The 25,255-nt window shown below is 39.6% G+C and overlaps 1 protein-coding gene across 2 annotated transcripts; it reads left to right on the top strand.

The window, feature by feature from the left end:
* The first annotated feature begins 2,895 nt into the window (after window positions 1–2,895).
* Window positions 2,896–21,362, top strand: muc (dihydrolipoamide S-acetyltransferase muc). Of its 2 annotated transcripts, XM_076202195.1 has the most exons (11): window positions 2,896–3,130; window positions 7,121–7,302; window positions 8,164–8,300; window positions 9,485–9,769; window positions 10,818–10,910; window positions 11,284–11,397; window positions 12,742–12,935; window positions 15,918–16,080; window positions 16,997–17,136; window positions 17,931–18,060; window positions 20,306–21,362. In XM_076202195.1, exons 1-10 carry the CDS (start codon window positions 2,997–2,999, stop codon window positions 18,058–18,060), a joined length of 1,572 nt encoding a protein of 523 aa, XP_076058310.1. In that variant the 5' UTR covers window positions 2,896–2,996; the 3' UTR covers window positions 20,306–21,362. The 2 variants fall into 2 exon arrangements, with proteins under 2 accessions (XP_076058310.1, XP_076058311.1); XM_076202196.1 differs by lacking the exon at window positions 10,818–10,910.
* The last annotated feature ends 3,893 nt before the right edge of the window (window positions 21,363–25,255 follow it).

Genomic DNA, 25,255 nt, shown 5'->3' with positions numbered 1-25,255 from the left:
GTGAAAAGACTGTGAATCTTGTCGGCTAGTTGTTTCCTATATTCTTTATGTATCCAGTTTGAGGTCCCGTCAGGTGTGTGTGTGTGTGTGTGCACGATCACAACATTAACCATAAATATAGAGTATAGATCGGGCCATACATGAACCGAGTTCCAACATGTGATCCAAGACCAACAATACACGTACTATACCCTAAATATTCCTTTGGAATAAACCACTGTTAATCAGCCCAAATTATAATTCTTCGATTGAGTAATACTACAAGATTCATTCTTAAGGGGAAGACTTCTAACGGAAGAAAAGGTTCGATCTCCTATACAACACTTCATATCCCCGTAATGAAATGGGAGTTGGTTCTGATCAAGGTCTAAGTGGTCTAAGTAAACAGGTCTAACCGCTGGAGCAGTTCTGCGCAGCTTCTGACGTAGTTTGGATGCGTCCATTTTCTCTTTGTGATACACTGAAGAAAACTGTGAAACGCCAAGGAAGACAGGAACTATAATATTTTATATATTATATATCATATATATTATATATTCATATATATAGACAGGAACTATAATATTTTATATATATTTATATATATATTTTATATAATATTTGTCAGAATATAACTAATTGAGTGGAGCGGTGCGAGCGAAGGCGACGTCATTTTCGAACGACGGACCAACTTCAACTGACAGCTATAGGACCCGCTAACCCCACTTTGAACAGCCAGGTGACGTTCACGGGCCCGCTGCGCCAACTCCCTCGAAATTCGGTCGGAAGTGGTTAGACCTTATATTCTTAGATCTTGGTTCTGATTACACAATTTACGTTCGAAAACCATAACAAACGTCTTCATAAGGTCCGTCACCACTCCAACCACCCCACCCCCACGGGTGACGGAAGTTCTACTCTTAGACGGAACTGGCTGCCCTCTCAACGCTTTCTCTGTTGGACAGGGGGCAGTCGTGATCCAAACAGACTCGAAAGGTGTTATTGATGTCATCCGGTCCGGGAAGACAACGGATGACGTCAACTTAACGACACCAACCCAGCACTCGCTGCACCCCTTGGACCAACATAGAGGGTCTGCGACTGAATCCCCTGTCACGTCGGGATTCCAAGGAACACTGTTGGGGATCCTGCTGCCAAGGCGGCGACGAGGTTTAGCAAAATCACACTCCCCCTGTCACCCACGATCACATAGATCAAGGGCATCAACACCAAGAAGGCCGGAGTAATGACCAGGGCCAACCACAAGAACAAATTTCTTCTGAATCAGCGCTGTGGTACTACCTCGTCACTAGATATGAGGCAGTCCACCTGCCTCCGGGTAGAAGAGGGGGGGGGGTCTACTGTCCACAGGATGGTGCAAACTCTGTAGGGCCGAGGTGCAGCAGCACCTTCTCCACTATCTGCTAGAGCAGGGGTTCTCAACCTAGAGATCGTGAATCGCGACGGGTTTGAGAGACTAGCGAAAAACTACTTAAACTTTTAAATCTGCAGAGAGAGAGAACATTGTACATTCTTTATGTTAATGCTTATCTGATGAATAAAGTCACTACAATTTGGACCATTTAATCCTTTGCAGTACCATTGTATATTTAATTAGTCTTCCTGCATTACCATTCTATATTCTGTATCAGGTGGGGGTATGGCTCGATGGTGTAATGATTCTCGTGGTACGTAACGGGGGAAAAGATAGAAAACCCCTGTGCTAGAGTGTACTGTAGAACCACGGTCATCCTTCGCCTAGGTCCTGCACCGCGGCGGGGATGGCGCGGCACCTCACCGTCTCTTCTGATGGAACTCTCAGCTTCTTGGGCGCACATTCTCCCTCCGGCGCCGCCTGTGGCTGAGAGATACCCTCACTACCCTGGCGCCGACGGCGGCTGAGGACCACTCTCCCTGAAACCAGGGTGTCGCAGCCAATAACAGTGGCATTACATGGACAACAAACAATGTATATGAGATGTTCCAAACCATTTGCAAGATCATAAGAACATAAGAATGAAGGAGACTGCAAGAGACCATAAGGCCTACACTAGGCAGCTCCATATCCATTACCACCTGTCATCCCCATCCATAAAGTTGTCTAATCGTTTCAACAACTGATAGTTTCGGCGCTTACTACATGGTTACTACGTCTATTCCATTCGTCTACCACCCTATTAGTAAACAAATTTTTACCTATTTCCTTCTTAAATCTAAATTTGTCCAGTTTAAAACCATTACTGCGAGTCCAGCGGGTACAAGTCCACCCTCCCAAAAATTACATAAAAACAATATTAATGATTCCCCCAACCCCGTGTTAAACTTATTTAATTTTAATCACTTCACGACAGAGAACATGAATTTCGATTCACTACCTCTGAGTCATTTATTGCTCTCACATTTTGAAGTCGTTCAAATCATGTATGGCACAATAAATAGAACGAGTTAACCGATTTTTCTCTCTAATGGGAAGGATGACTGCATGACAGTTTGTTCGGAGATTTCGTGTGTATTGGTGACAGTGTAGGGGTAGAGCAACCCCTTTATGATGTAATAAGAGAATGTACAGCCACTCCCATTCTATAATCCACAAAAAAATGAAACTATGGACTATTTTTTTATGTTTATTTAATATTTTCTGGTTTTTAACACACTGATGAGATAATAATAATGATGGATGTCTAATGTGGTTACATTGTTATAGCTGGTTTTATCTTTTGGGTAAGGTTAGAAATAAAGGTTATTCTCAGGAAGGATTTACCTCCAAAATTGTGTTTTTGTCGTGGTAAAATTTCATTGCATAAATAAAGTTGTAAACATGTAATATTAGAATAGAAATATAAAAGTGATATATCTGGGTAGGTTCAAATGGATATATCAAGTAAGAAAAATCGAATTGTTCCCAAAAGAACGTAAACACTTTCTACAACACAGACACTACTATTCCGCCATTGCTATCGTCTGCTAGTTGAGGCGGTGGAAGCTGTGTTAGGCCATCCACATCTCCTTCGCCAGAGATGTTACGGACTACTACAGCCCTTAGGGCAGCCGTGCCTAAAGTAGCAGCTCGACAACATCAACAACAAACGAGCAGAAAGGTCATTCAAAGAACATTTACGTCCGCAACAGCTGCTGTAAGCAAGAAACTAAGGTACGGCTACCGGTTGTTTGTTGTATTTCCGATCAGCTGATTCTACTCAATACATTTGGTTAAGCTATGCAACGGTGTATTACCTCTATACACGATATTAAAACTGGATTGTATTGTCATTGATGTAAAGTAATTATTGTCGTAGCAAGTTTTTTAAGCCCCGTCATTCATTCGGCTCTGTGAATAGTACTTCTTATCGGTACGAATTTAGGACAATCATGCAATCAATGCAACGGGTGGACATAAGACTGCACTAGACTAGTGTAAAGGAATCCCATTCACAATATGAACTAATTTTTCGGGGAATGATTTAATACTTTCTACATATGTAGGAATTTGTTGTCAGGACTTTGTTAAACCCAGATATCAGATTCTTGAAGTTTTAATGAGTGTTGATAGCAGAGGTTCTCAGCCTTGCTTGGCCCATGCACCCCTTTCATCATTTGTCAGAATGTCATTCCTCCCTCCTTTCCAAGACTGTTTGTTTCAAAATGTGCATTCTAAATATTATGCAAATATTACTAAAATCCTTTTATTTTTCCTAATCCTAAGATTAACTTGGGTCAGCACTGGTATAATTCCAGCCCAGGTGACAGGCCAGATTGGCCAAAACCTATAATTGCTTTCCTTACCCCGTAAACTTATTGTGGTTACAATTCACCCCCAGAAAATCCAAAATTCCCCCCTGGGGGTGAATTTCACCCCCAATGAGAACCCCAGGTTGATAGGATATGCTAGGTTATTTTCATTAGAGACCCAAAGTAAGTTGTGGATGTTCAAGAAACTAAAATGTATTGATAATGCAATATTAAAAGAGTGCTAGACCCCTATGATATGTCTTATTTTGGGTGATGCATGTTAACATATTAGGACAAAAAAATAATGGATGCCTTCTCAGGCTCAGCTTTCTGTTGCAAAAGTTGACCAAGTGTTAGGAAATGGAGAATTTTATATCTCCCTACCTACAAAATTTGATACCAAATTTTACTTCTCTTTGTGTGAAGGACTTCAATTTATTTTCCTTAATTTTTGCTCTTAAAAGAAATCCATCTAAGGCAATTATTTCCAATAATAAAATTACTACTAACATATTTTGATTATGGCAAAACACCAAGGATTTGATTTAAAGGCACTGCAATTGAGGGTAAACAGGTAGCATTTGCCAGAATATCTCAGAGCTGCAGAATTAGCCTTAGGTGTGAATGTCCTGAATACATTTTTTCATTAATTTGGATGTTTGTAGTAATCTGTGGTATTTAAATTGGTTGACTGATTGAAAATGTGTACATACAGGGCAGTAAAATTTGTAATCTGCTGGGAGGGGTAATGGTCCAGCAATAGTTATTTTCTTACAAATTGTGATTAAAACCATATAGAGAATATCCCTATTGTCTCTTCCCAACAAGTTAAGAATGGACACCCATGTTAAACTAGATGACTATGTGTAAAATTTACAGTAACCTTCCAACTTTCACCACTACATTTGATATAGTGTCCATTAGCATGATGTCCAAGTTGTCTTTTTTCAGTAGATTTATGCAACTTTCAAAATAAGTAGACAATTGATGTAGATTAGAAATGTAATAAAATCTTTCTTTATCTTTCTTAATGGGAACCTGGAGAAGATCGCTTGCAGGCAGTATAATGTGTGGTCATTGAGCTGAGGAATTAAGGGATGGAGACAGGATTTAGTCCAGGAATAGGGTTAGGATAAAGTGGGATCAGAATTAGAATCAGGATTGGGATTAGGATTGAGGTGAGGGAGGTAGTGATGGGTAATTATTCCACTCTGGGATGCTGCAGGGGGAAGAATTAGCACTTAAATATATTGGTATTTGTATGAAAGTGGCAGTTGCCGACAAGTCTATAAAAATAAACACATGTGAGAATGGAGCCTTTATTAGAAGACATTTGCTTGTTACAGCTTTTTCTAATACAGTTGTAATACACATGACAGAGATAAATGAGAGGAATGGGGTAGGGAGGGAGGTGGGGAGGGGGAGTCACTGAATACTAGGAAAGGTTAAGAAGAAGGTGGGCCAAATGTCTGGGAACATGAAGGGTTAAGGATAAGATGGAACAGTTAACTGAGTGAAGAACATTAGCTCACAACCAAGGAACAAAAGGAAGAAGAAAATAAGAAGGGTAGACAACGACCTTGAGAGGAAAAAGGTGAGTTTAGAGGGCAACTAGGCTTAAAATTTTGTTGGCAATTGGTATTAAATGAATCAGGTGGGGTGAGATATTGAACATGCCCCTATTTTGTTCAATTGTGTTGGTATCTTGTATGATGGCTGCTTCCAAACATTTTCTGTGGGTCTTGTCGGTGTTCTTGTATCCAGGTTCTTAGATCGTGTGATGTTCCTCAATGTAGGATTTTTATGAAGGGGTGATTGTACTAGCAACTATGTATTAGAAAAAGCTGTAACAAGCAGAATTTCGTACAAATAAAGGTTCCATCTATACATGGTGTTTATTTCAATATAGACATGGTGGTGCTTGTCTGGTACATGTGATAATTTAGATTGTCTTTCTTTACAGTAACCCACAGGGGGCCACTACCTGTGCTGAGTGGGGGTATTAAGTATTGGGGACAGGATGTGGACTAGAATGGGGCTAGGATAAGGAGAGGGAGGTAGTGATGGTTGATCCTATTTCTGAAAGTGTTAAGAATGGGACTATTAACTACATGAGATGGGAGACGATTCCACTCATGGATGCTGTTGGGGGGAGATGAGTACATGAATATGTTGGTGCTTGTTTGGTATATGTAGTATTTTAGGTTGCGACTGCCTCTAGTTATTTATGTATTTGTTGGGAGCAAGTTTCTTTGTTTATGTCAACTAAATTGTATGTGTATTCATCTTATTATTTCAAATGGTTCAAGTTTAATGTCTTGTTTTAGCTTAGTGACTGATGTAGTGTGTCTATAATCACATCTGATCCCTCTTGATGCTTTATTTTGTGTGGACTGTAATTTGTATATGTCTTTGTATGATTTGATACCAAACAGTGTTGTGAGCATCTAGTTAATATATTTGTTGGATGTAAGTTTCTTTGTTTATATAAACTAAATTGTTTGTGATTTTATACATCATTTGTTGTCTGTATATTCATCATCTTGTTTCAAGTGATTGAAATTTAATGTCCTGTTTTAACCTAGTGACTGATATAGTGTGTCTCATGCTTGATCCAACTTGCTGTTTTATTTTGTGTGGACTCTAATAGGTACTTGTTATGAAGAAGCATATATCGAAGGCAAAAAAACTGAGTAATTATCACCAATAAAACATTGTATTCATGCAGGAATATCTAAACAGAAAAAAAATCTATATTAATGTAATCTCAAAACCAGACTACAGTAACTTGATACCATATATTATAAAGTACCAGTTGAAAAATTAACATAATTCAATCAGAAACTAAGCCTACTCTGGGAAAAATCTTAGATGATGTAGTGATAAGAAAGAGATGAGAAACTGAAACAAGGAAAGTAATGGATGGAGCAAAGATAAAAGTAGCATTTCTTTTGATAGACTTGTTGGCAACTGCCAATTACGTACAAACTGATATGGAGTAATGTGATAACTTATCAGAATAGGCATAGTGTGGAGAGCAAGCTCAGCAGAAAATTGGTGTACTGTGATATCTCCCTCTCTCCAAGAAATTATATCGCAAGGAAGTATGTTACAAAATACCAAATAAAGACATGCTAAACAGTGATAACATTGTATATAAATGCAAAGAATGTGCCAGAAAGGAACTCTGTACAGATCTTAGTCAACTTGAACAGGCTTTAGAGAGCTCATGAAATATGATAGGTTCTTGAATGATTTAATGGGAACATTACTTTTTCACTAATGTTTAGCTAGACAGCTTAGAATTTGAATATTGTCAACTCTATACAGGTAGTTGATTAATTGATAAGAATGATTTAGTCATAAAGATATGTACGTGATTTAGAAAATGGTTTGTATTGTAACATTTCAGAGGAGCCCGTTTGGTGGAAGCTCGCCTGGTAGCCTTAAAGAAACCAACTGCTGCCGTCCCACCTTCCCTGGTCCGCCAATATGCCTCAGGTGCTGATCTTCCTGAGCACTTCAAAGTGCCTCTTCCAGCTCTTTCACCCACCATGGAGTTGGGCACCATTGTGTCATGGGAGAAGAAAGAAGGTCAGTGAGGGAAACAAGTAAATATTGTAAGAGCTAATGAAAAGTCATGAGAAATAGGCAACTAGGGATGCATGCAAAGAGAAGACTGTATGAAGATTGTATCTGTGACACTGTATATGAAGCAGCTGGCCCGGCTGTGGATGTATTGTGTCTTGTTATAATACTGTTGGCTCAGCAAGTGGGCAGGGGATAGAGATGACCTTTCATCCACAAGAAGTTAAGATGAAAAGGAAATGGGTGACTTTTGGGATTGATATGGGTCGGGTGGGTGCATGCCTCAGCTGGCTAACTCCCTTGTAAGGGGGAAGAAGCCTGTTGGTATATAGATACATGGATAGAACTTATAGAACTTCAGCATTTATTGTAGTCAATTGATTTTGAAGTTGTATTATCTAGTTATTTTGTCATAATTATTTAAGGTTATCATTTTATATATATATATATATATATATATATATATATATATATATATATATATATATATATATATATATATATATATATATATTAATCATGAAGAATCCACAGTCAGAATAAAAGGAAACTTTAGAAGAAAGTGTAACTTCTGTGTTTCGACTGATAGCTATACTCTTCAGAAAAGTACCTTCCTGAAGAGGGCTATAGCTATTAGCCGAAATATAGAAGTTACACTTTCTATTAAAGTTTCCTTTTATTCCGACTGTGGGTTCTTCATGATTATTATTTACAAATGTGCCACAACATTTTGACTAAGTGATATATATACATATACATACATACACAGGTATATATGTATATATATGTGTATATGTATATGTATATGTATATGTATATATATATATATATATATATATATATACAGTATGTTTACAAATATCACAGGTGATGTGCTGAATGAGGGGGACCTGCTGGCTGAGATTGAGACAGACAAAGCAACAATGGGATTTGAGACTCCAGAGGAAGGGTTCCTTGCCAAGATTATTGTTTCTGCAGGAACCAAGGACATTCCTGTCGGAAAGGTAGGAGTTCATGTATATTTACCAAGTTATAACATTCAGGAAAGAATGTACATTCTAGGGGTCTCATCTCTGTCAATTAATCAAACTTTGCTTTAAATTTAATACGGCTTTATGTTGGACTTTTTCATCACAAGAGAGGAAGAGAGGAGGAGTTTGAATGTGTTTGAGATGAGGTGCCTGAAAAGTATGATGGGGATTACTAGGCTGGACAGAGTGAGAAATGAGAAGGTGAGGAGGAGAATGGGGATAGAAAGTTGGGAGATAGGGTTGATGAAGTAGTATTGGGATGGTTTGGACACATGGAAAGAATGAGTGAAGAGAGATTAATAAAAGAGGTGTGGAAGGAATGAACATGGGGGGGGGCCAAGGATGAGATGGATGGATGGGGGTGAAAGGGGCATTGGGAAAGAGAGGAATGTCTGTTAAGGAATGATGGGAAAAGACAGAAGATAGGGGTGAATGGAGAATAGTTGTGTATGGATTATGCTGTGATGCATGAGGGGGAGTGGGTGGGGGATGGGGATGACGGAGTATGTTTGAAAAATAAATTGACTCAGCCCAAATGGATTTTTCTCCATTTCTGCATGAAGAATTAAAGAGGGGGCTCATCAAATTAATGAAGTGGCCTTGCTGTGAATGTGCTGTGTCTTGTGACACTGCTTCTGATCAGGGCAGTGGGCGAGATGCAGGGATGACCCGTCATCCAGAAGGATCCAAGATAAGAGGGAGGGAAGGGGTTGGATGGGAGTGGAGTATGAGGGGATGGAATTTTTTTTTTTTTTTTTTTGCTACCTCCCTTGTAAGGGAAAAAAAAGCCTTTGATATATGTGTGTTTTCCTCATATAGTCAATTTCATGATTTGAGGGATCTGTGTGTTTCTTAATATCCTCCAAGTACATACATGCATACATACATACATACATACAAGGGAAGTAGCCAAAGTCAAAATGCATAATTCCACTCCCACCCATTAAATCCCCACCCACTCCACTCCTATTCACCACCCCTCCCCTTCTCTTCTTGGCTCCTCCTGGATGATGGGTCATCCCTGCACCTCACCCATTGCCCTCCAACTATATAGTTATTCTGGTTTGTTCCCATGTGTATTTTCAAGATGCAAGTGTTGACTATGTCCTGGAGAGGCACAAGCAGTTAAAGTATTATTTATTTATTTGCTACTTCAGCTCTTATGCATCATTGTAAGCAACGAAGGTGACATAGCAGCCTTTAAGGATTTTACTCCATCTGAAGAAGATGCTCCAGCAGCGGCACCTGCTCCTGCAGCAGCAGCAGCTCCTCCACCTCCTCCTCCACCTCCACCTCCAGCTCCTGTAGCTGCACCAGCCCCTGCAGCCCCACCACCAGCAGCAGCACCAGCAGTAGCTCCTGCTGCAGCTCCGACAGGAGGGTTTGTGTTTGCTTCACCCTTTGCCAAAAAGTTAGCCGAAGAAAAAGGATTAGATTTGTCTGTAAGTAGAGACTTGAGTTTCTGTTCTGTTTGGTTGTGTGATGATATTTTCCATTGTGTATGATTGTGTGTGCATGATAGACAAATGAAACTCTTAGTTGATACTGAGAAACAAAAGATCTTAGCTTTTTACATCACCTGCCAAAAGGTCTGTTCTTCCTTATGAAAGGGTTGACTAAATGAAAGCATACTCCTATCCCACATATTTTCTGAATCCATTTCCAAATCCAGTGTTGTAACATAAATAACTGATGTGCGACTCCGGTCTCTAGGGGTGCCCGAAATGTACGAACTGCATGTCACAATGCAGTCAATATACCAGTATGGGCTATTGGCTTTAAGATAAAGTTTTATGCACAGAATTTTAGGTTTCACTAACATTCTTTAACACCTTGGGGTGACAGCTCTTGACAGTGGTAATATCTTGCTTAATCGATCAGTCCATTGCCTCTGATCTTTCTTGCAGAAGATTTGCAGCCTTATTGAAGTTAAGTCCACACTAATGCAGTATGGCCATTCCTCTACTTATGTTTTATTGAAGTTATGATGGGTTTTGGGAGGTAAAAAATCCTTATTGATACCAGGAAGCAGTTGGAGGAACCAAAGGGAGAATACTTTCACCAAAGCAGCAATGTAAGGGGTGTGACAGAGAATGGGGTAAACATAGATCCCCAAGGTGTTGAGATGGGAGGAGATGTTAAAAAGGTTTTTGATTTTGTTAGAAGTAGGTGTATGGTTTGATTTGGCCACCCCTGTTATAAGGGGAAGAAAGTTTTTAGTCATAAACACTGATCTCGTGTTCTTGTTAATCTGTCTGAATATAATTCGTTTTATATCCGCATATTTGTATGTGTGACTTGTGCATTTATTTATTTTTATTATTGCTTTATTATTTATGTTGTTGAAATAACTGTTGCTAAGGTGATACAATCATTACCCTGATATTTAGATAAGTTTTGTATGTCTGACATAGATACATGAAATGTGATAGTATACTATTGACTCCAATCATTGTTGATGTTGCAAATGCAATCATTGTTGTTATCCAGAGTGTGGCCCAAACATCAGGCATTGGCTACAGCTCAGGAGATTGGCTCCGAGGGTCAGATGTGGAAAAGTTTGGAGCCCAGGCAGTGGCTGCTGTAAGTTTTGACTTTTATTCAGTAAAAGTTTTTGGTTTGTTTTAGACGAGTAATTTTAGATTGAGCCTCTTGATTCTGTCAACTTTCTAACTAAAGTTGGGTAATGGTTGCCATCCCTATCATCTGTTGCATTTTGTTGCCTAGATTTTGATTACTAATCATGTGTTTAGTTTTGTTTTATATTGCTCAAGGACAAGATAACTCCACTTTTTTTTTCATTGCACATTTAGGATACTAGAGGTATTGAAGAATTTTTTTTTTGTGTGAAGCCTGTTTTATTTGTTGAAGGGTAAGATCCTCTGTAGATTGTGAAATTTTCATATTTGACCACATCATTGTCAATAATTATTTTTTCTTCTTCTTGTTCCCGAAGGCTGCAGCACCAGCACTAGTGATCCCTGCTCCAGTTCCTGGGGCTGCATATACTGACATTCCCATCTCCAATATCAGGGGTGTTATTGCCAGAAGACTCTGCGAGTCCAAACAGGCGAGTGTTGCTATGTGTTTACCTAATTGTAGTATACAGGAAAAAAACAATACCCATTGGTACACATCTCTCACTCTTCAATTTTTATCATACCTAGCCTCAAGTTAGTTTACAGTTTCCACTTAACCTATATCTTTGCTTTCCAATTATCGTATTTATATTTGAAGAGGACAGAAGACAGGGGTGAATGGAGAATGGTTGTATATGGGTGATGTTGAGATGCATGAGGTGGAATGGGTGGGGGGATGGGGGGTGAGGTAGTATGTGTGAGCAAAATTTGACGCAGCCCGAAGGGATTTCTCCCCGTCTTCTCCTTTTATGCAGGGGGGGATGGAGAGGGGGGGGTCGCCGATTTAATGAAGCGGCCTTGCTGTGGATGTGCTGTGACTTGCGACACTGCCTCTGACCCAGGGCAGTGGACAAGGTGTAGGGATGACCCGTCATCCAGGAGGTGCTAAAATAAGAGGTAGGGTGGAGGGGAGTGGAATGTATTTAAGGATGGAATGGGTGGGAATGTTTTTATGCCTTTTTCTTTTTTGGCTACCTCCCTTGTAAGGGGGAAAAAGCCTAGTGGAAAGGGAGTTGGGAGATAGGGTTGATGAAAGAGTATTAGGATGGTTTGGACACATGGAAAGAATGAGTGAAGAAAGACTAGTAAAAGAGGTATGGAAGGCAGATGTGGAGGGAGTGAACATGAGGGGACATCCTAGGATGAGGTGGATGGATGGGGTGAAGGGGGCTTTGGGGAAGAGGGGAATGTCTGTTGAGGAAGGACGGGAGAGGACAGAAGACAGGGGTGAATGGAGAGTGGTTGTATATAGATGATGTTGTGATGTCTAAGGTGGAATGGGTGGGGGGATGGGGGGGGAGGTAGTGTGTGTGATCAAAATTTGACGCAGCCCGAGGGGATTTCTCCCCGTCTTCTCCTTTTATGCATGTGGGGACGGAGAGGGGGGGTCACCAATTTAATGAGCGGCCTTGCTGTGGATGTGCTGTGTCTTGCGACACTGCTTCTGACCCAGGGCAGTGGACAAGGTGCAGGGATGACCCGTCATCCAGGAGGTGCTACGATGGGAGGGAGGGTGGAGGGGAGTGGAGTGTATTCAGGGATGGAATGGGTGGGAATGATTTTATGCCTTTTTCTTTTTGGCTACCTCCCTTGTAAGGGGGAAAAAGCCTTGGTATGTGTATGTAGTTTGTGTTTGTACTATATATTATCTACACTACTTTTATGGATGTTAAGACCATCTGTCATCTCTACCATCTATACTACTTTCATTTAAGTGTACTATTTATTTGTCTATCTATACTCTATTGATTGATATTGCCATTTGTCTTTTACAGACAATCCCGCACTATTATCTGAGTGTAGATGTAGAAATGGATCACATCATTGAGTTGCGTCGAGAGTTCAATGCTCTACTTGAGAAGGAAGGTATCAAGCTCTCAGTCAATGACTTCATTGTCAAGGCTTCTGCCTTGGCCAGCAAGAAGGTTCCAGAGTGTAACTCCTCATGGTTGGACACTGTTATCAGGGAGTAAGTTAATCCCAGTTGTCAAATGACCTTCCTCACATTCCTCTTTCTTGCATGTCTTTTCTATCTACATACGAAGGGGTTTATTCCCTTTACAAGGGAGGTAGCAAAGTCAAAAGGCATATACCCACTCCCATCCATTTCACTTCGATCCATTCCACTATCATGTGCCACCCTTTCCTCCTCTTCATCTTAGCTCCTCATGGATGATGAATCATCCCTGTATCCTGCCCAATGCCCTGTGTCAGAAATGTTGCAGCAAAATACAACAAGGCAATTTTACGTAATCAGCAAACACATATACACATACACACACACAGTTTGTGGTAATCTATGTGCCCCCAAAAACACGTTCTTGGAAAGAGTGACCAATCCAAAATGTTGAAAGACACAAGGCATACATTAAATGAAATGTTGAAAAAAGGAAAACTAGTAATTATGGGTGAGTTTAACTCTAAAGAAACATGTTGGGAGATGACAGTGAAGGGTGGAGAGGACCTTTGGGGAAGCATACTACTTGATATAACCATTGAATACACAATGACTCAATGGGTAAAAGAAAATACCAAATATAGAAATAACAAAGAACTGTCGAGACTAGATTTAATATTTACATCAGAGCCTGAAATTGTGAATAAAATTGAATACAAGACACCACTTGGGAAAAGTGAACACATACTACTTGAGCTCCAACTAAAAGAGTAGTGGATGTCTGGAACTAATTGGATGAAACAATAGTGTATGCAAATACCATACATGAATTTAAGAAAAACTAGATGTTGCAAGATACAAAGATGGGACACCATGAGCATAGCTCCCCTTCCCGTAGAATACAACTAGGTAAGTGCACACACACATACACAGACACACACTCCTTTGCGTCCCCTCACATAGAAAAAGAGAAGACAGGGCTGAGTCAAAATATCATTCACACATAACTACACACTATCCCCCATCCCTCACCCCCTCCTTTCCTTACATCATAGCATCATCTATACACAACCATTCTCTACTCGCCCTGTCTCCTGCCTTCCTTTCCTGATCAGTTGACATTCCCCTTTCAACCCATCCATCCATCTCATTATTGGTCATCCACTCAAGTTCAGGCCATCCACCTTTGCCCCCCACACCTTTTTTACAAATCTTTCTTCACTTGTTCCTTCCATGTGTCCAAACTATCCCAATACTCTTTTATTAGCCCTATCTTTTGGCTCATTTTCCATCCCAGCTCTCCTCTTCACCTTGTTTCTCACTCTGAGTAACCCTTACTACACCATCTCCGACATTTCATCTATCACACATTTAAATTTTTCCTCTCTGCCCCAGACAGTGCCATCGGCACAATCACCCATTCATATAATCTCTTTGCATCCATTCCCAAATGTATATTCCTCATGAAACTCTTCAATCACCCCCCCCCCCAAGACATTTACTTGCTTCTCAGTCTACAATTTACCTCCACCTCCACTCCTCCTTTTCCTGCCATGTGTGACCCTAAATACCAAGCTATCCATTTCCAGCTTGTTGCCAACCTCTCCCCTTATACATCTCATCACCTTTTACCCATATTTACCTTAAACTTTCTCCTATTGCATGCTTTCCCAAACTCTGTCACTAACTCCCTTAATCCCCTGTCTGGCCCACAGTCACAGTGTCATCAAGCAACAACTGGCTCAACTTCCACTTTTCTCTATTTTCTCTAACCATCTCTAGTCCCTTGCCCAGTCCTGTGGCACTCTACCCTCCATTAGACTCAAGCTCAAGAACCTCACTAGCCAGTCCACTATTACTGTACCTCCCTTTGTCAGACAGTCTACATGGCACCCATCAAACCCAGGTGCCTTACCTGCTCTCATCATTTTCAAAACAACTTGCATACATACATATACCAAAGGCTTTTTCCCCCTTACACAGGGGGGGGGGGTAGCCAAAAAGAAAAAGGCATAGAAATCACCCCCACTCATTTCATTTCCCATATATTCCACTCCCCTCCCTCCTATCTTGGCACCTCCTGGATGACGGGTCATCCCTGCATCCTGTCCACTGTCAACTTGCACCTCATCTTTATTTGTCTTCCATTCTCCTCTCCCATCACCATTTTCGTAGCACCTCCCACTACTACCACCGATCCCTCCCTATCCTCTGCATTTAACAGCTCTGTGAAAGACTGCCCACTTTCCACTTACTGCCTCCTCTTCTGTCAACATCTGTCCATCTGCACCTTTTACTTTTTCTTCTCTACTTGACTCTCCTCCTCTTCCTCTCTTAACTTCCTTCCAAAACATCTTTTTATTACTTTCAAAATTTTCTGTCATACTCCTTCCCCATTTTACATGTCTCCTTTTTGCTTCTTTTATCTTATGTTTTATTTTTCTTATTTTTTCTTCGTACCTCTCATAGGTTTCTCTTGTCCTACTTTGCAGCCAGTCCCTGAATCCTGGTTTCTCATCTACAACCTTCTTCATTTCATCATTCCACCACACACTACCTTTCCTTCTATTTCCTCTCATCCTCCTTGTTCCACATACCATCATTGTATACAAGGAGGGTGACCTATCTTTTAGTGTACAGCATTTGAACGTTTCTATTCTAATGCAAGGTTTTAGTTACCTCTGAATAAGGGTAACTGGAGTTTCACTGACTGGAAACCTGTAGTCCAACAAGAGTCAGCAGTAATCTTTAGACCCTACCTAATTCATTTCTGGGAAGAATATTTTTTGTCAAGGATACATGTAGGATGCAGTATTGTTTGACACAGCTGACTTTGTTTGCATTCGAGTTCTGAGAAAAGTTTGACTTCTGGGGCAAATTTCCAAAAGAATTTGTTTAGATTCGAAGTTATTCAGTCTCAGATGCTCAAATTACAAGTTATTGTTGTATTTGTGAGGGCTTGGCAACACTTACTAGCCACTGTAGGCTTGAAAGTGTCAGTGAGGCTGAAGTCAACATTGGATTGAAGATTGACCAGTTTGCATTCACTTGCAGGTATCATGATGTAGATGTTAGTGTGGCTGTCAGCACGGATAGAGGGTTAATTACCCCCATCGTCTTCAAGGCTGATGCAAAGGGTTTGGCTACAATTTCAACAGATATTAAGAGTTTAGCTGCAAAGGCACGTGAAGGAAAGCTTCAGCCACATGAATTCCAGGTAAGGAAGAAAAAATACGTCTTTAGTGGACACAAAGATCCTTAAATTTCCTGTATAAAGAGTGGCCAAGGTAAAGTAAACAAATCTATAGACTAAAAGGCTTTTTCCCTTTTATAAGAAAGGGAAGTAACAAGCCAAGTCATGCATCCACCCTTTACCCATCTTACATCCATCCAACACCCATTTGTTTTTGTTTTTTTGTCATCTTAGTTCCTTGTGGATGAAGGGCCATCTCTGCTTCACACCCACTGCCTTGGTCAGAAGCAGTACAGTGCAGATTTTACTCAGACAAATTGTGTGTACCTCTGGTCCATAGGGGTGTGTCAAAATAGTTTCTAATGTATTGGGAGGTAAGGATAATGAAAGAGTATTGGGAGGGTTTAGACACATGGAAAGAATAAGCAAAGAAAGATTAGTAAAAGAGGTGTGGAACGCAGAGCTGGAGGGAGTGAACATGAGGGATGATCAAGGATGAGATGGATGGATGGGGTAAAAGGGGGATGTCTGTTGAGGAAGGAAGGGAGAGGATAGGGGTGAATGGAGACTGGTTGTGTATGGATGATACTGTGATGTGTGGAAGGGATGGGTGGGAGGAGGGAGTAAGTGTGAATGATGTTTTGATGCAGCCCAAAGGGATTTCTCCCTGTCTTCTCTTTTTCTGCTTGAGAGGACAGAGAGGGGGGGGGGGGTGCCGAATAATTGAAGCAGCCTTGCTGTGGATGTGCTGTTTTGCTGCATTACTTCTGACCCAGGGTAGTGGGTGAGATGTAGATGTAGGGATGACCTGTCATCCAGGAGGAGCCAAGAGAAGAGGGAGGGAGGGTAAAATCCCTTGGTATATGTATGTATTACTATCATTACATTTGTTTATATTTTGTCACTATGTCTTTCTGATTCAGAAACTTTTGTATTTTAGGGTGGCACATTCTCTATCTCCAACCTTGGTATGTTTGGCGTTAAGAACTTTACAGCGATCATCAACCCTCCTCAGTCATGCATTTTGGCAGTCGGAGGCACAGAGAAAAGAGTGCTGCCAGATGAAGACAGTGAAAAAGGGTGAGTGATACATTTTGTCAAAGGACAGTATGAGATTAGTCAAGTGTTTGCTGTGAAGGTTAGCTGTGATGCCCTACTTTTCCTTCCCAAGAATTTGAGGAGATATTACATGATGCTGGGCATTATCATGGTATTTATATTGGTTTATTATTTGATTGATTGAGGGGTCAGGATTTAGGAAAGGGGATCAATCAATTCGTTACCCCTGGTCTCTGTTGCAGAAGATCAGCAGCCTTCTGGTAATCAGCAACACCCTCTGAGCCTAACCATAAATCATTTAGGGAAGATGTATTGTATTGTTTACAGATGATTAGTGTGGGGCACTGTAGTATGAGGTGTTCTCTGTGTGGTGGTTGCATTTGGGGCAATTTGAATCTGTGGCCAGGCCTATTCTGTGTTGGTACTGTCTTAAAGCTGGAAAGGGAACAGAGATAAAGGTAAATGTTGCCTAAAACTTGTACTGTCAGTATTCCATACAGAGAATTCAAGTCATAAAAAGGTAATTATGAATTTGTTTCAGCATCAAAGGTTACTTAACTGATTTTTACATTAAACATCGAGTGGAATGCAAATTGTCAATCTGTTGCCTGAATTCTCTCTTGTAAGAGACCACACCCACTGGTTCAGCCTGTAAATCATTTGAAGAGATTGTATTTTATTTATTTATTTATTTTATTTTTTATTTTATTTTTTTATTTATTTATTTATTTATTCTTTTTTAAAGGGAGAGTGGGAATAGTAGCAAATTAATCTTGGTTCATCAAGAAAATTAATGTTTTGTTACTTCTTTTCAGCTTCAAGGTTGCTCAGGTGATGTCGGTTACATTGAGTTGTGATCACCGCACAGTAGATGGAGCTGTAGGAGCCCAGTGGCTAAAAGCCTTCAAAAACTTCCTGGAGAAGCCGACCACTATGCTTCTTTAGGTAAAAATGTGATAATGTTGATTGTATTAAGTATGTGGATGTGCTCTGTTTGTGGATGTGTGACACTGTGTATTAAGTATGTGGATGTGCTGTGTCTTGCAACAGTGCTTGTGACCCAGGGCAGTGAACAGGATGCAGGGATGACCCGTCATCCAGGAGGTGCCAAGATGAGAGGGAGGGTGGAGGGGAGTGGAATATATAGGAAATGGAATGGGTGGGAGTGGTTTCTATGCCTTTTTCTTTTTGGCTACCCCCTGTGTAGGGGGAAAAGGCCTTTGGTATATGTATGGATGTATGTAATTAAGTATGTAAGAATATTGAAAATAACCCAGTGGGTTATTCTTAGGATATGCTCCTCATTGAAGAGTTTTTGTAAGCATACACGAAACCCTTCATTAAAGGGATAGCTGATTTAATAATTCAGTTGTTACCCAAAGTTCCACACAGTGGAAATCCTGCAGCCCCACTGTGGGGGCCAATGGTCCTTGGTTCCTCCCACAGACCTCAGAGGAGAAACCTCATAGTGTTTTTTGTGTTGCATTAGTGTGGGTTTATTATATGGTTTAATGTCACAAAAAAATATATATATATATAGTGTGAGACTCTTTCCATATCACTGGCCGAAAGTGATTAGGGAATGGGAGCAGTTGCAGGTTGTCAGTTCTCCATGCATGAAAAAGTCTGAGACGTACAGTTCAAGTTGATAGACAGTGATCTTGGGCCTGGTCCAGAGACCATGTGTCAGACCCTAATGGAGGCGAGGGGGTTGCCAGGTTTTGAATATGGGCAACATTGTTGCCCATCTTGTGGCACCACCGTATGTAGGTACTTGTCATTGGTCTATTGAGTGATTTAAGAAGTATCATATTAAAAAAGTTGAATATCATGTAATGAACTTTTTAAACGTGGAGTTACTTAGAGTATGGAGTTCCTTGAATAAAAAATACCTTAAATCAAGGGTCAAGTGTATACCATTTGCCCTTTCCCATTTGTAATAATTGGCCAATGAAAAAGGATTAGAAAGGGAACGAAAGGAGTAATTGGGGAAGAACGGTATGGGTTTCGGAAAGGAAGAGGATGTGTGGATCAAATGGATGTAGAGAAGGCTTATGACAGGGTCGGCAAAAGTCACTGTGGTAGGTGTGGCAGATATATGGGATAAGGAGAAAGTTGTTAGGTTCAGTCAAAAGTATGAGTAATAAAGTTTGTGTTATGGTTAGAATGGCTAGTTTGAAGTGAAGGTAGGGCCATGCCAGGTTTGTGTAATGTCACCATGGTTGTTTAACATGTACATGGATAGAGTGAGACAGTTGGTAAATGCTAGGGTGATGGGCAGGGGATTGGAGATTTAGTGAAAATGGAGAGTGGGAGGTGAACCAGTTGTTATTTGTTAACCCCTTCACTCCGGGCCAAAATCTCGCGGGCAGCATTAGCTGCCAGACGTGCAATGTTGCGTCATAATACTCGCATTATAAAAAATAAAGTCACCGCTGTATTGCTCATTCTCTCTTTCACCCGTGAATTTTGATAACCATAGAAAATATGATGAAGCCAGTTTACAGAGTATGGGGGTCACACAGGTACAACTACAATAAATATAATCAAGACACTGACATTGGCATCCTCACACACCCACTTGCTCCTCATGACGCCTACGTAGGCGTCATCGTATCAAAGGGGTTAATGACACTTTATTTGTGGCTGGGTCGGAGGAGGATCAAAGGCAGCTAGTGGCAGAATTTGCAAGGGTATGTGAGAGGAGAAAAGGGAAAGTAAATGTGGGCAGATGTAAGGTGATGAGTTGTACAAGTAGAGAATGCGGCAGGGAGGTGGAGAGTGTAAATGGTGAGAGGGTAGAGGAAGTGGAGAGTGACATTAAAGAAGCACCAAGAGGTGGGAAAATATGTTCATTTTAACAAATTTATTTTGTGCGGTATGGCAAAAGTTTGGAGACATTGTTAATAAAATTCTTTGAAAGGAAAAAAATGCTCTTAGACAGAGAAAACACAGACAAGAAACTCTACAATCATGAAGTCTTAGTAAAATATGATGATGATGATATGGTTTAACGTCACACACTCCACCCTATTGGGAGGCTAGGACGGTGCCCCTCACAGAGGGCTTTTTAGCTTAGTAAAATATACTTGAGAGAAAATCTCCTGTACACATAAATTTATATAGATGTACGTATACATCCATATATATTATATTTATGATATTTTTCTTTTCTTTTCCTCTCTTTCAGGGTGCTGTGTAAATGAATAGTGATTGAAGAATTTAATAGAAAAAAGGACTACTGGTTGTACTGATAATTTTGAAGAAAAATTTTATGTATATTAGGAAAGAAATAATAAAGGAAGAACTGTAGAGGGAGCCAGAGTTGCACTAGGAAATTTATTTGTATAATCAGTGATGATTTATGGTAACAGAAATGTAAAAAAAAAATATTAAGATATTTTGTAGCAAAAAAAAAAGTGGGGAATGGGAAGGGTATTGTGAAATGAATACAAGAGAAGGGTGTTGGGGTAAGTATATTAAATTTCAGTATCCCAATATCTTCATTAGGGTTATGAATTTCCAAGGTTTTCTTCTTGATGATACCCTGTGATGTATGTGGTGAAGCAACTGGTTTCAGCCAAAATAGGGCCTTCATTTATCTCAGGTTCATTTTGTCTTTGAATTTCCCCAGTACTGCATAAACACATTTGATATTAGCTAGAAGAATTTCTGTAAAAGTGTTACTGTTGTGAAAGGGTTAAGGGATGTTGAAAACAACCTCAATGTTTTCAAAATGGCACATGTATTAGGAAACGGAAAGAGGAACCATGACCCTGCCCTAGGGTATGGGGACCTTTATCACAAATTAGAATTACCTGGTAAGAGCCAAAAGAATTCTGTGCCTTTGTCCATAGTGTGTTAAATCAAGATTTAGCCTTTTTCCAGGGCCAAGTGCACTCGTACTAAATAAATTTGTAATAAACAGGAAGAATTGCAATTGTCAGACAGCATGTTGATGATGAATTAACAAGTTATCTCTAATGAATGTTCCTTTGAAGATTATGCATGAAAAGAAAAGATGAGTCAAAGTAGGTTTATATATACTAAAGGATAATAAATGTGAAGAGAATGAGGAGAGATTAGCAAATTTAGTAAGATAACAGCAGTAGCCTACCTTCACGAAAATTGCAAGGAAGGAAAATAGAAGAGGGAGAACAAGCTTGTGTAATATATTGTAATATAATTATCTTATTCCTGTTAATCTGGTGATGGTTTCACTGGATGAAATAAAAGGAAAATATGAACTAAGTGTGTTTCATACAAAAATTATTCTCTCACCTAGACTGTTTGGGAAAAAATCTGTCTTCGGAGTTATCCTGGAAGCTTCTTTCGCCTAAACTCCTTAGGATGTAATCTCTTTGTCTTTAAAGTTCAGAGGTTAGGTTCTTTGCCCCTATGAGACAAGAATTTAACTGCTGCCTTGCCACCACATGGTGCAACCTGGGATTGGTTCCCATGAGGAAAGTCGATGCACAGAATGAGGTAGTAACTTAATAACTGACAATATTGTCAGTCACTGTAATACTTTTTCCTCCTAATATACTAACAATACCTTCATTCTTCCTTTTTACTAAACCCGTAAATCATTCCATTGCCCCAAGTCTCTCACAGATCTATGGGTGAATGGATTGAGTAAACCCATGAAAATTCCTCAGTGGTGGTGTATGACAGCAGGAACCATAGAAGGTGATCTCTGGAAGACTCATTATGGTGTAAGTCTAGTGGTCACTGTACTAATATAGGTTAGCACTACAACTTGATAGCCATCTTGATGTCCGAGTAGCCCAATTTAGGATCTACTCTGCTTACTCAACATGGGGAAGGAGCAAAAGAAAAAGAAAAAAATATATATATATACAACCTGGCTTATTTCCACCTGGCTGGAGAACTATCCACAGTCTGCAAATAAAATAGATAACAAAGGAAACCAAAAGGTGCAGCACCCCTCCCGGATTTATTAAAGCCACCCTGCTGCTATCCCTTACCTCCCGCAAAACAAACACACACTTCAACGAACGGACGGCTTAGAGGACGTTCTGAAGAAAAGTGAAGTTTCGTGGATCCCAAAGCAAAGGAAGTGCCTATTGTATTTACAGGGTGGGGGGAAATTGCTCGTGGGGTAGTGGGAAAGAAGAGAAGGGGAGGGATTGCTGAGGGAAATGGAAGGAAATGAGGAAGGAGAAGACTTGGCCCAGGCAGACAAACGAAATGTAAACACCAAAAAACGGCCCCCCGACCAACTGAGTGACGACGAAATGTCTAATAAAAATGTAAAGATTAGAAGCATAGATAAGAGCAATACAGTAGAAAGTGATGAGAATATTTTCCAGGGATTTAAAGAGGGTGGGAGGGACACAACCCCCCCCCCGACTGACAAGACTAGAAGAGAAGTTCGATAAGATGATCGAGGACTGGGAGCATAGGTTCGGTCATGTTAACAACATTGTACAGAGGGTTGAAAAATTGGAAGAACTAGAGAAGGCGAACAAAAACTTAACTAAGGAAATAGAAGACCTAAAAAGACAGTTAAAAGAAGTAAAAAAGGAGAATGAAGAGTTAAAGATGAATAATAAAGAAAACAGAGAGGGATGGAAGACAATTCAAGAAAACAGTAAAGTTGCATTTACTGACATAAATAAACAGCAAATGAGAAAACAAACTGAAGACTCAGTTATTAAAGTGATGAGACAGAAGGAGAATATAGTAAGAGACTTAGCTGATAAAAAGAAATGTATAATTATATTAGGAATGGAAGAGAAACATAACCCAGATAGAACCTCAAGAACCAATGAGGAAAATGAAAAAGTAAGCAGTTTACTAAAATTAGTTCAGGAAGATGAACCAGAAATTATGAAGGAAATTGAGGAAAAATTCAGGCTTAGAAAGTATAGTACAGATAAGACCAGACCAATTAAGATTAAATTCAGGTCACAAACGACGGCAGAGAATATCTTATCCAAAACAGGGAAACTAGCAACAAGTGAACAATATAAAAAGGTATGGATAAAAAGGGAAATGAATATAGAGGAAAGAGAAGAAGAAAAGCAGAAAAGACTTGAAGCTAAGAAAAAAAAACGAGAGCAGAACGGAGTCAGAGAAAGAGTGATTCTATTGGAGAGTAGTGAATATGAAACTAAGGCGGTTCGACATACAAGAGAAAAACAAAAGGGAAACAGAGAACACAATGGAAGTGACAGAAAACTAAGAGTGTCTTACACAAATATAGATGGATTAATAACAGGATTGAATGAGCTGAATGATTATTTGAAAAAGAACCGGACATAATGGGAATTGTAGAAACAAAATTAAAAGGCCCACTACCACCCAACAGTGTAGGACATGATGCATATAATTATTGGATTAAAAACAGAGAGAAAAAGCAAGGGGGTGGAGTTATGTTCCTGACTAAGAAGGATATAAACGTGAGGGGTGTCATATATGGAAAGAATACAGTAGAGATGATTATGATAGAAGTGGAAGACAGAGATAAGAAGAGCAGAAAATTTGTGATAAATTATGTGCCTCCAAAAACAGCCTCATGGGAGGAGAGTGAACATAAAAGTATGTTAGAGGACACAAAGATAACATTAAACAAGATAATGGAAGATGGAGGAAGAATAGTTATGATGGGCGACTTTAATTGCAAAGAAATCTGCTGGGAAGAAATGACAGTAAAGGGTGGAGACAGCTCATGGGGAAACGCTCTACTTGAGATGATTACTGACCATACAATGACACAATGGATACAGGAGAACACTAGGTATAGAAATGAAGAAGAACCATCGAGACTAGACTTAATAATTACATCTGAACCTAGAATAGTGGACAAGATTGAATATAAAACACCAATAAGTAAAAGTGACCACATATTGATTGAACTGGAACTTAATGAAGAAAAATATATGAAAAGAAATGAACAATATAGACAAGGAAGAATGATGTATGAAAAAACAAACTTTGATAAAATAAGAGAATTCTTTCAACAAGAAAACTGGGAAGAAATATACACAGAAGAAACAACAGTGGAAGAGAAATGGAATATTTTGACAAAAATTTACAACAAAGGAGTGGAAAAGTATGTCCCAAGACAAAAACAAGAAAAAGAATATGTAAAATGCTGGTACAACAAAAGTTGTAGGGAGTTAAAAGACAAAAGAGACAAAGCCTGGACCAGATGGAAAAAAGACAGAAAACCTGAAAAATGGAAAATAGATACCGGTTATAGAAATGAATATGTACAAACGTGCAGAGAGGAAAAGAGAAAATATGAAAAAGATGTCATAGAAAAGTGTAAAGATCAACCAAAACTATTCTACAGATTTGTAAACAATAAACTGAAAAACAAACAAGACTTGGAGAAATTAAGACAAGGGGGAGTTGAATACACTGAGGAAATAGAAATGGCGGAAATTATGAACAAACATTTTAAATCAGTGTTTACAAGGGAGAGCATACAACCTGAAGAGATTGAATGGAAAGAGAAAGTCCCCCCTATGGAAGAAATAGAAGTAACAAAGAAGGAAATATTGACACACTTGAGTAATCTTGATGTCAGAAAATTGCATGGACCAGATGAAATAGCAAACTGGATTCTGAAAGAATGCAGGAATGAACTGGCAGACAAAATACATAGCATACTAAACAGTTCCTTGAAAGAAGGAAAAGTTCCAGAAGATTGGAAAAAAGCAAATATAGTACCTATATATAAAGGAGGAAATAAAGAAGAACCTACAAACTACTATAGACCAGTCTCTCTAACGAGTACAATAGCAAAAATTTGTGAAAGAATTATCAAAAGTAGATGGGTAAGATATTTAGAAAAAAACAACGTGCTCAATCCAAGGCAATTTGGATTCAGACAAGGACGATCATGCGTCACCAATTTAATATGTTTCTATTCAAGGCTAATAGATATAATACAAGAAAGAGATGGATGGGCGGACTGTGCATTTCTAGACCTAAAGAAAGCTTTTGACAAAGTACCACATAAGAAGTTGCTTAAGAAATTAGAAACTGAAAGAGGAATACAGGGAAAACTGCTAAATTGGATGGAAGACTTTTTGCAAGAAAGAAAAATGAGAGTAGTGATAAGAGACCAACACTCAAAATGGGATAAAGTAATAAGCGGTGTTCCGCA

Source organism: Oratosquilla oratoria, chromosome 18 (genome assembly GCF_046742065.1).
Source record: "Oratosquilla oratoria isolate Oo_2021 chromosome 18, ASM4674206v1, whole genome shotgun sequence".
NCBI lineage: Eukaryota > Metazoa > Arthropoda > Malacostraca > Stomatopoda > Squillidae > Oratosquilla > Oratosquilla oratoria.
This window is presented reverse-complemented; position numbering and strand designations above follow the sequence as displayed.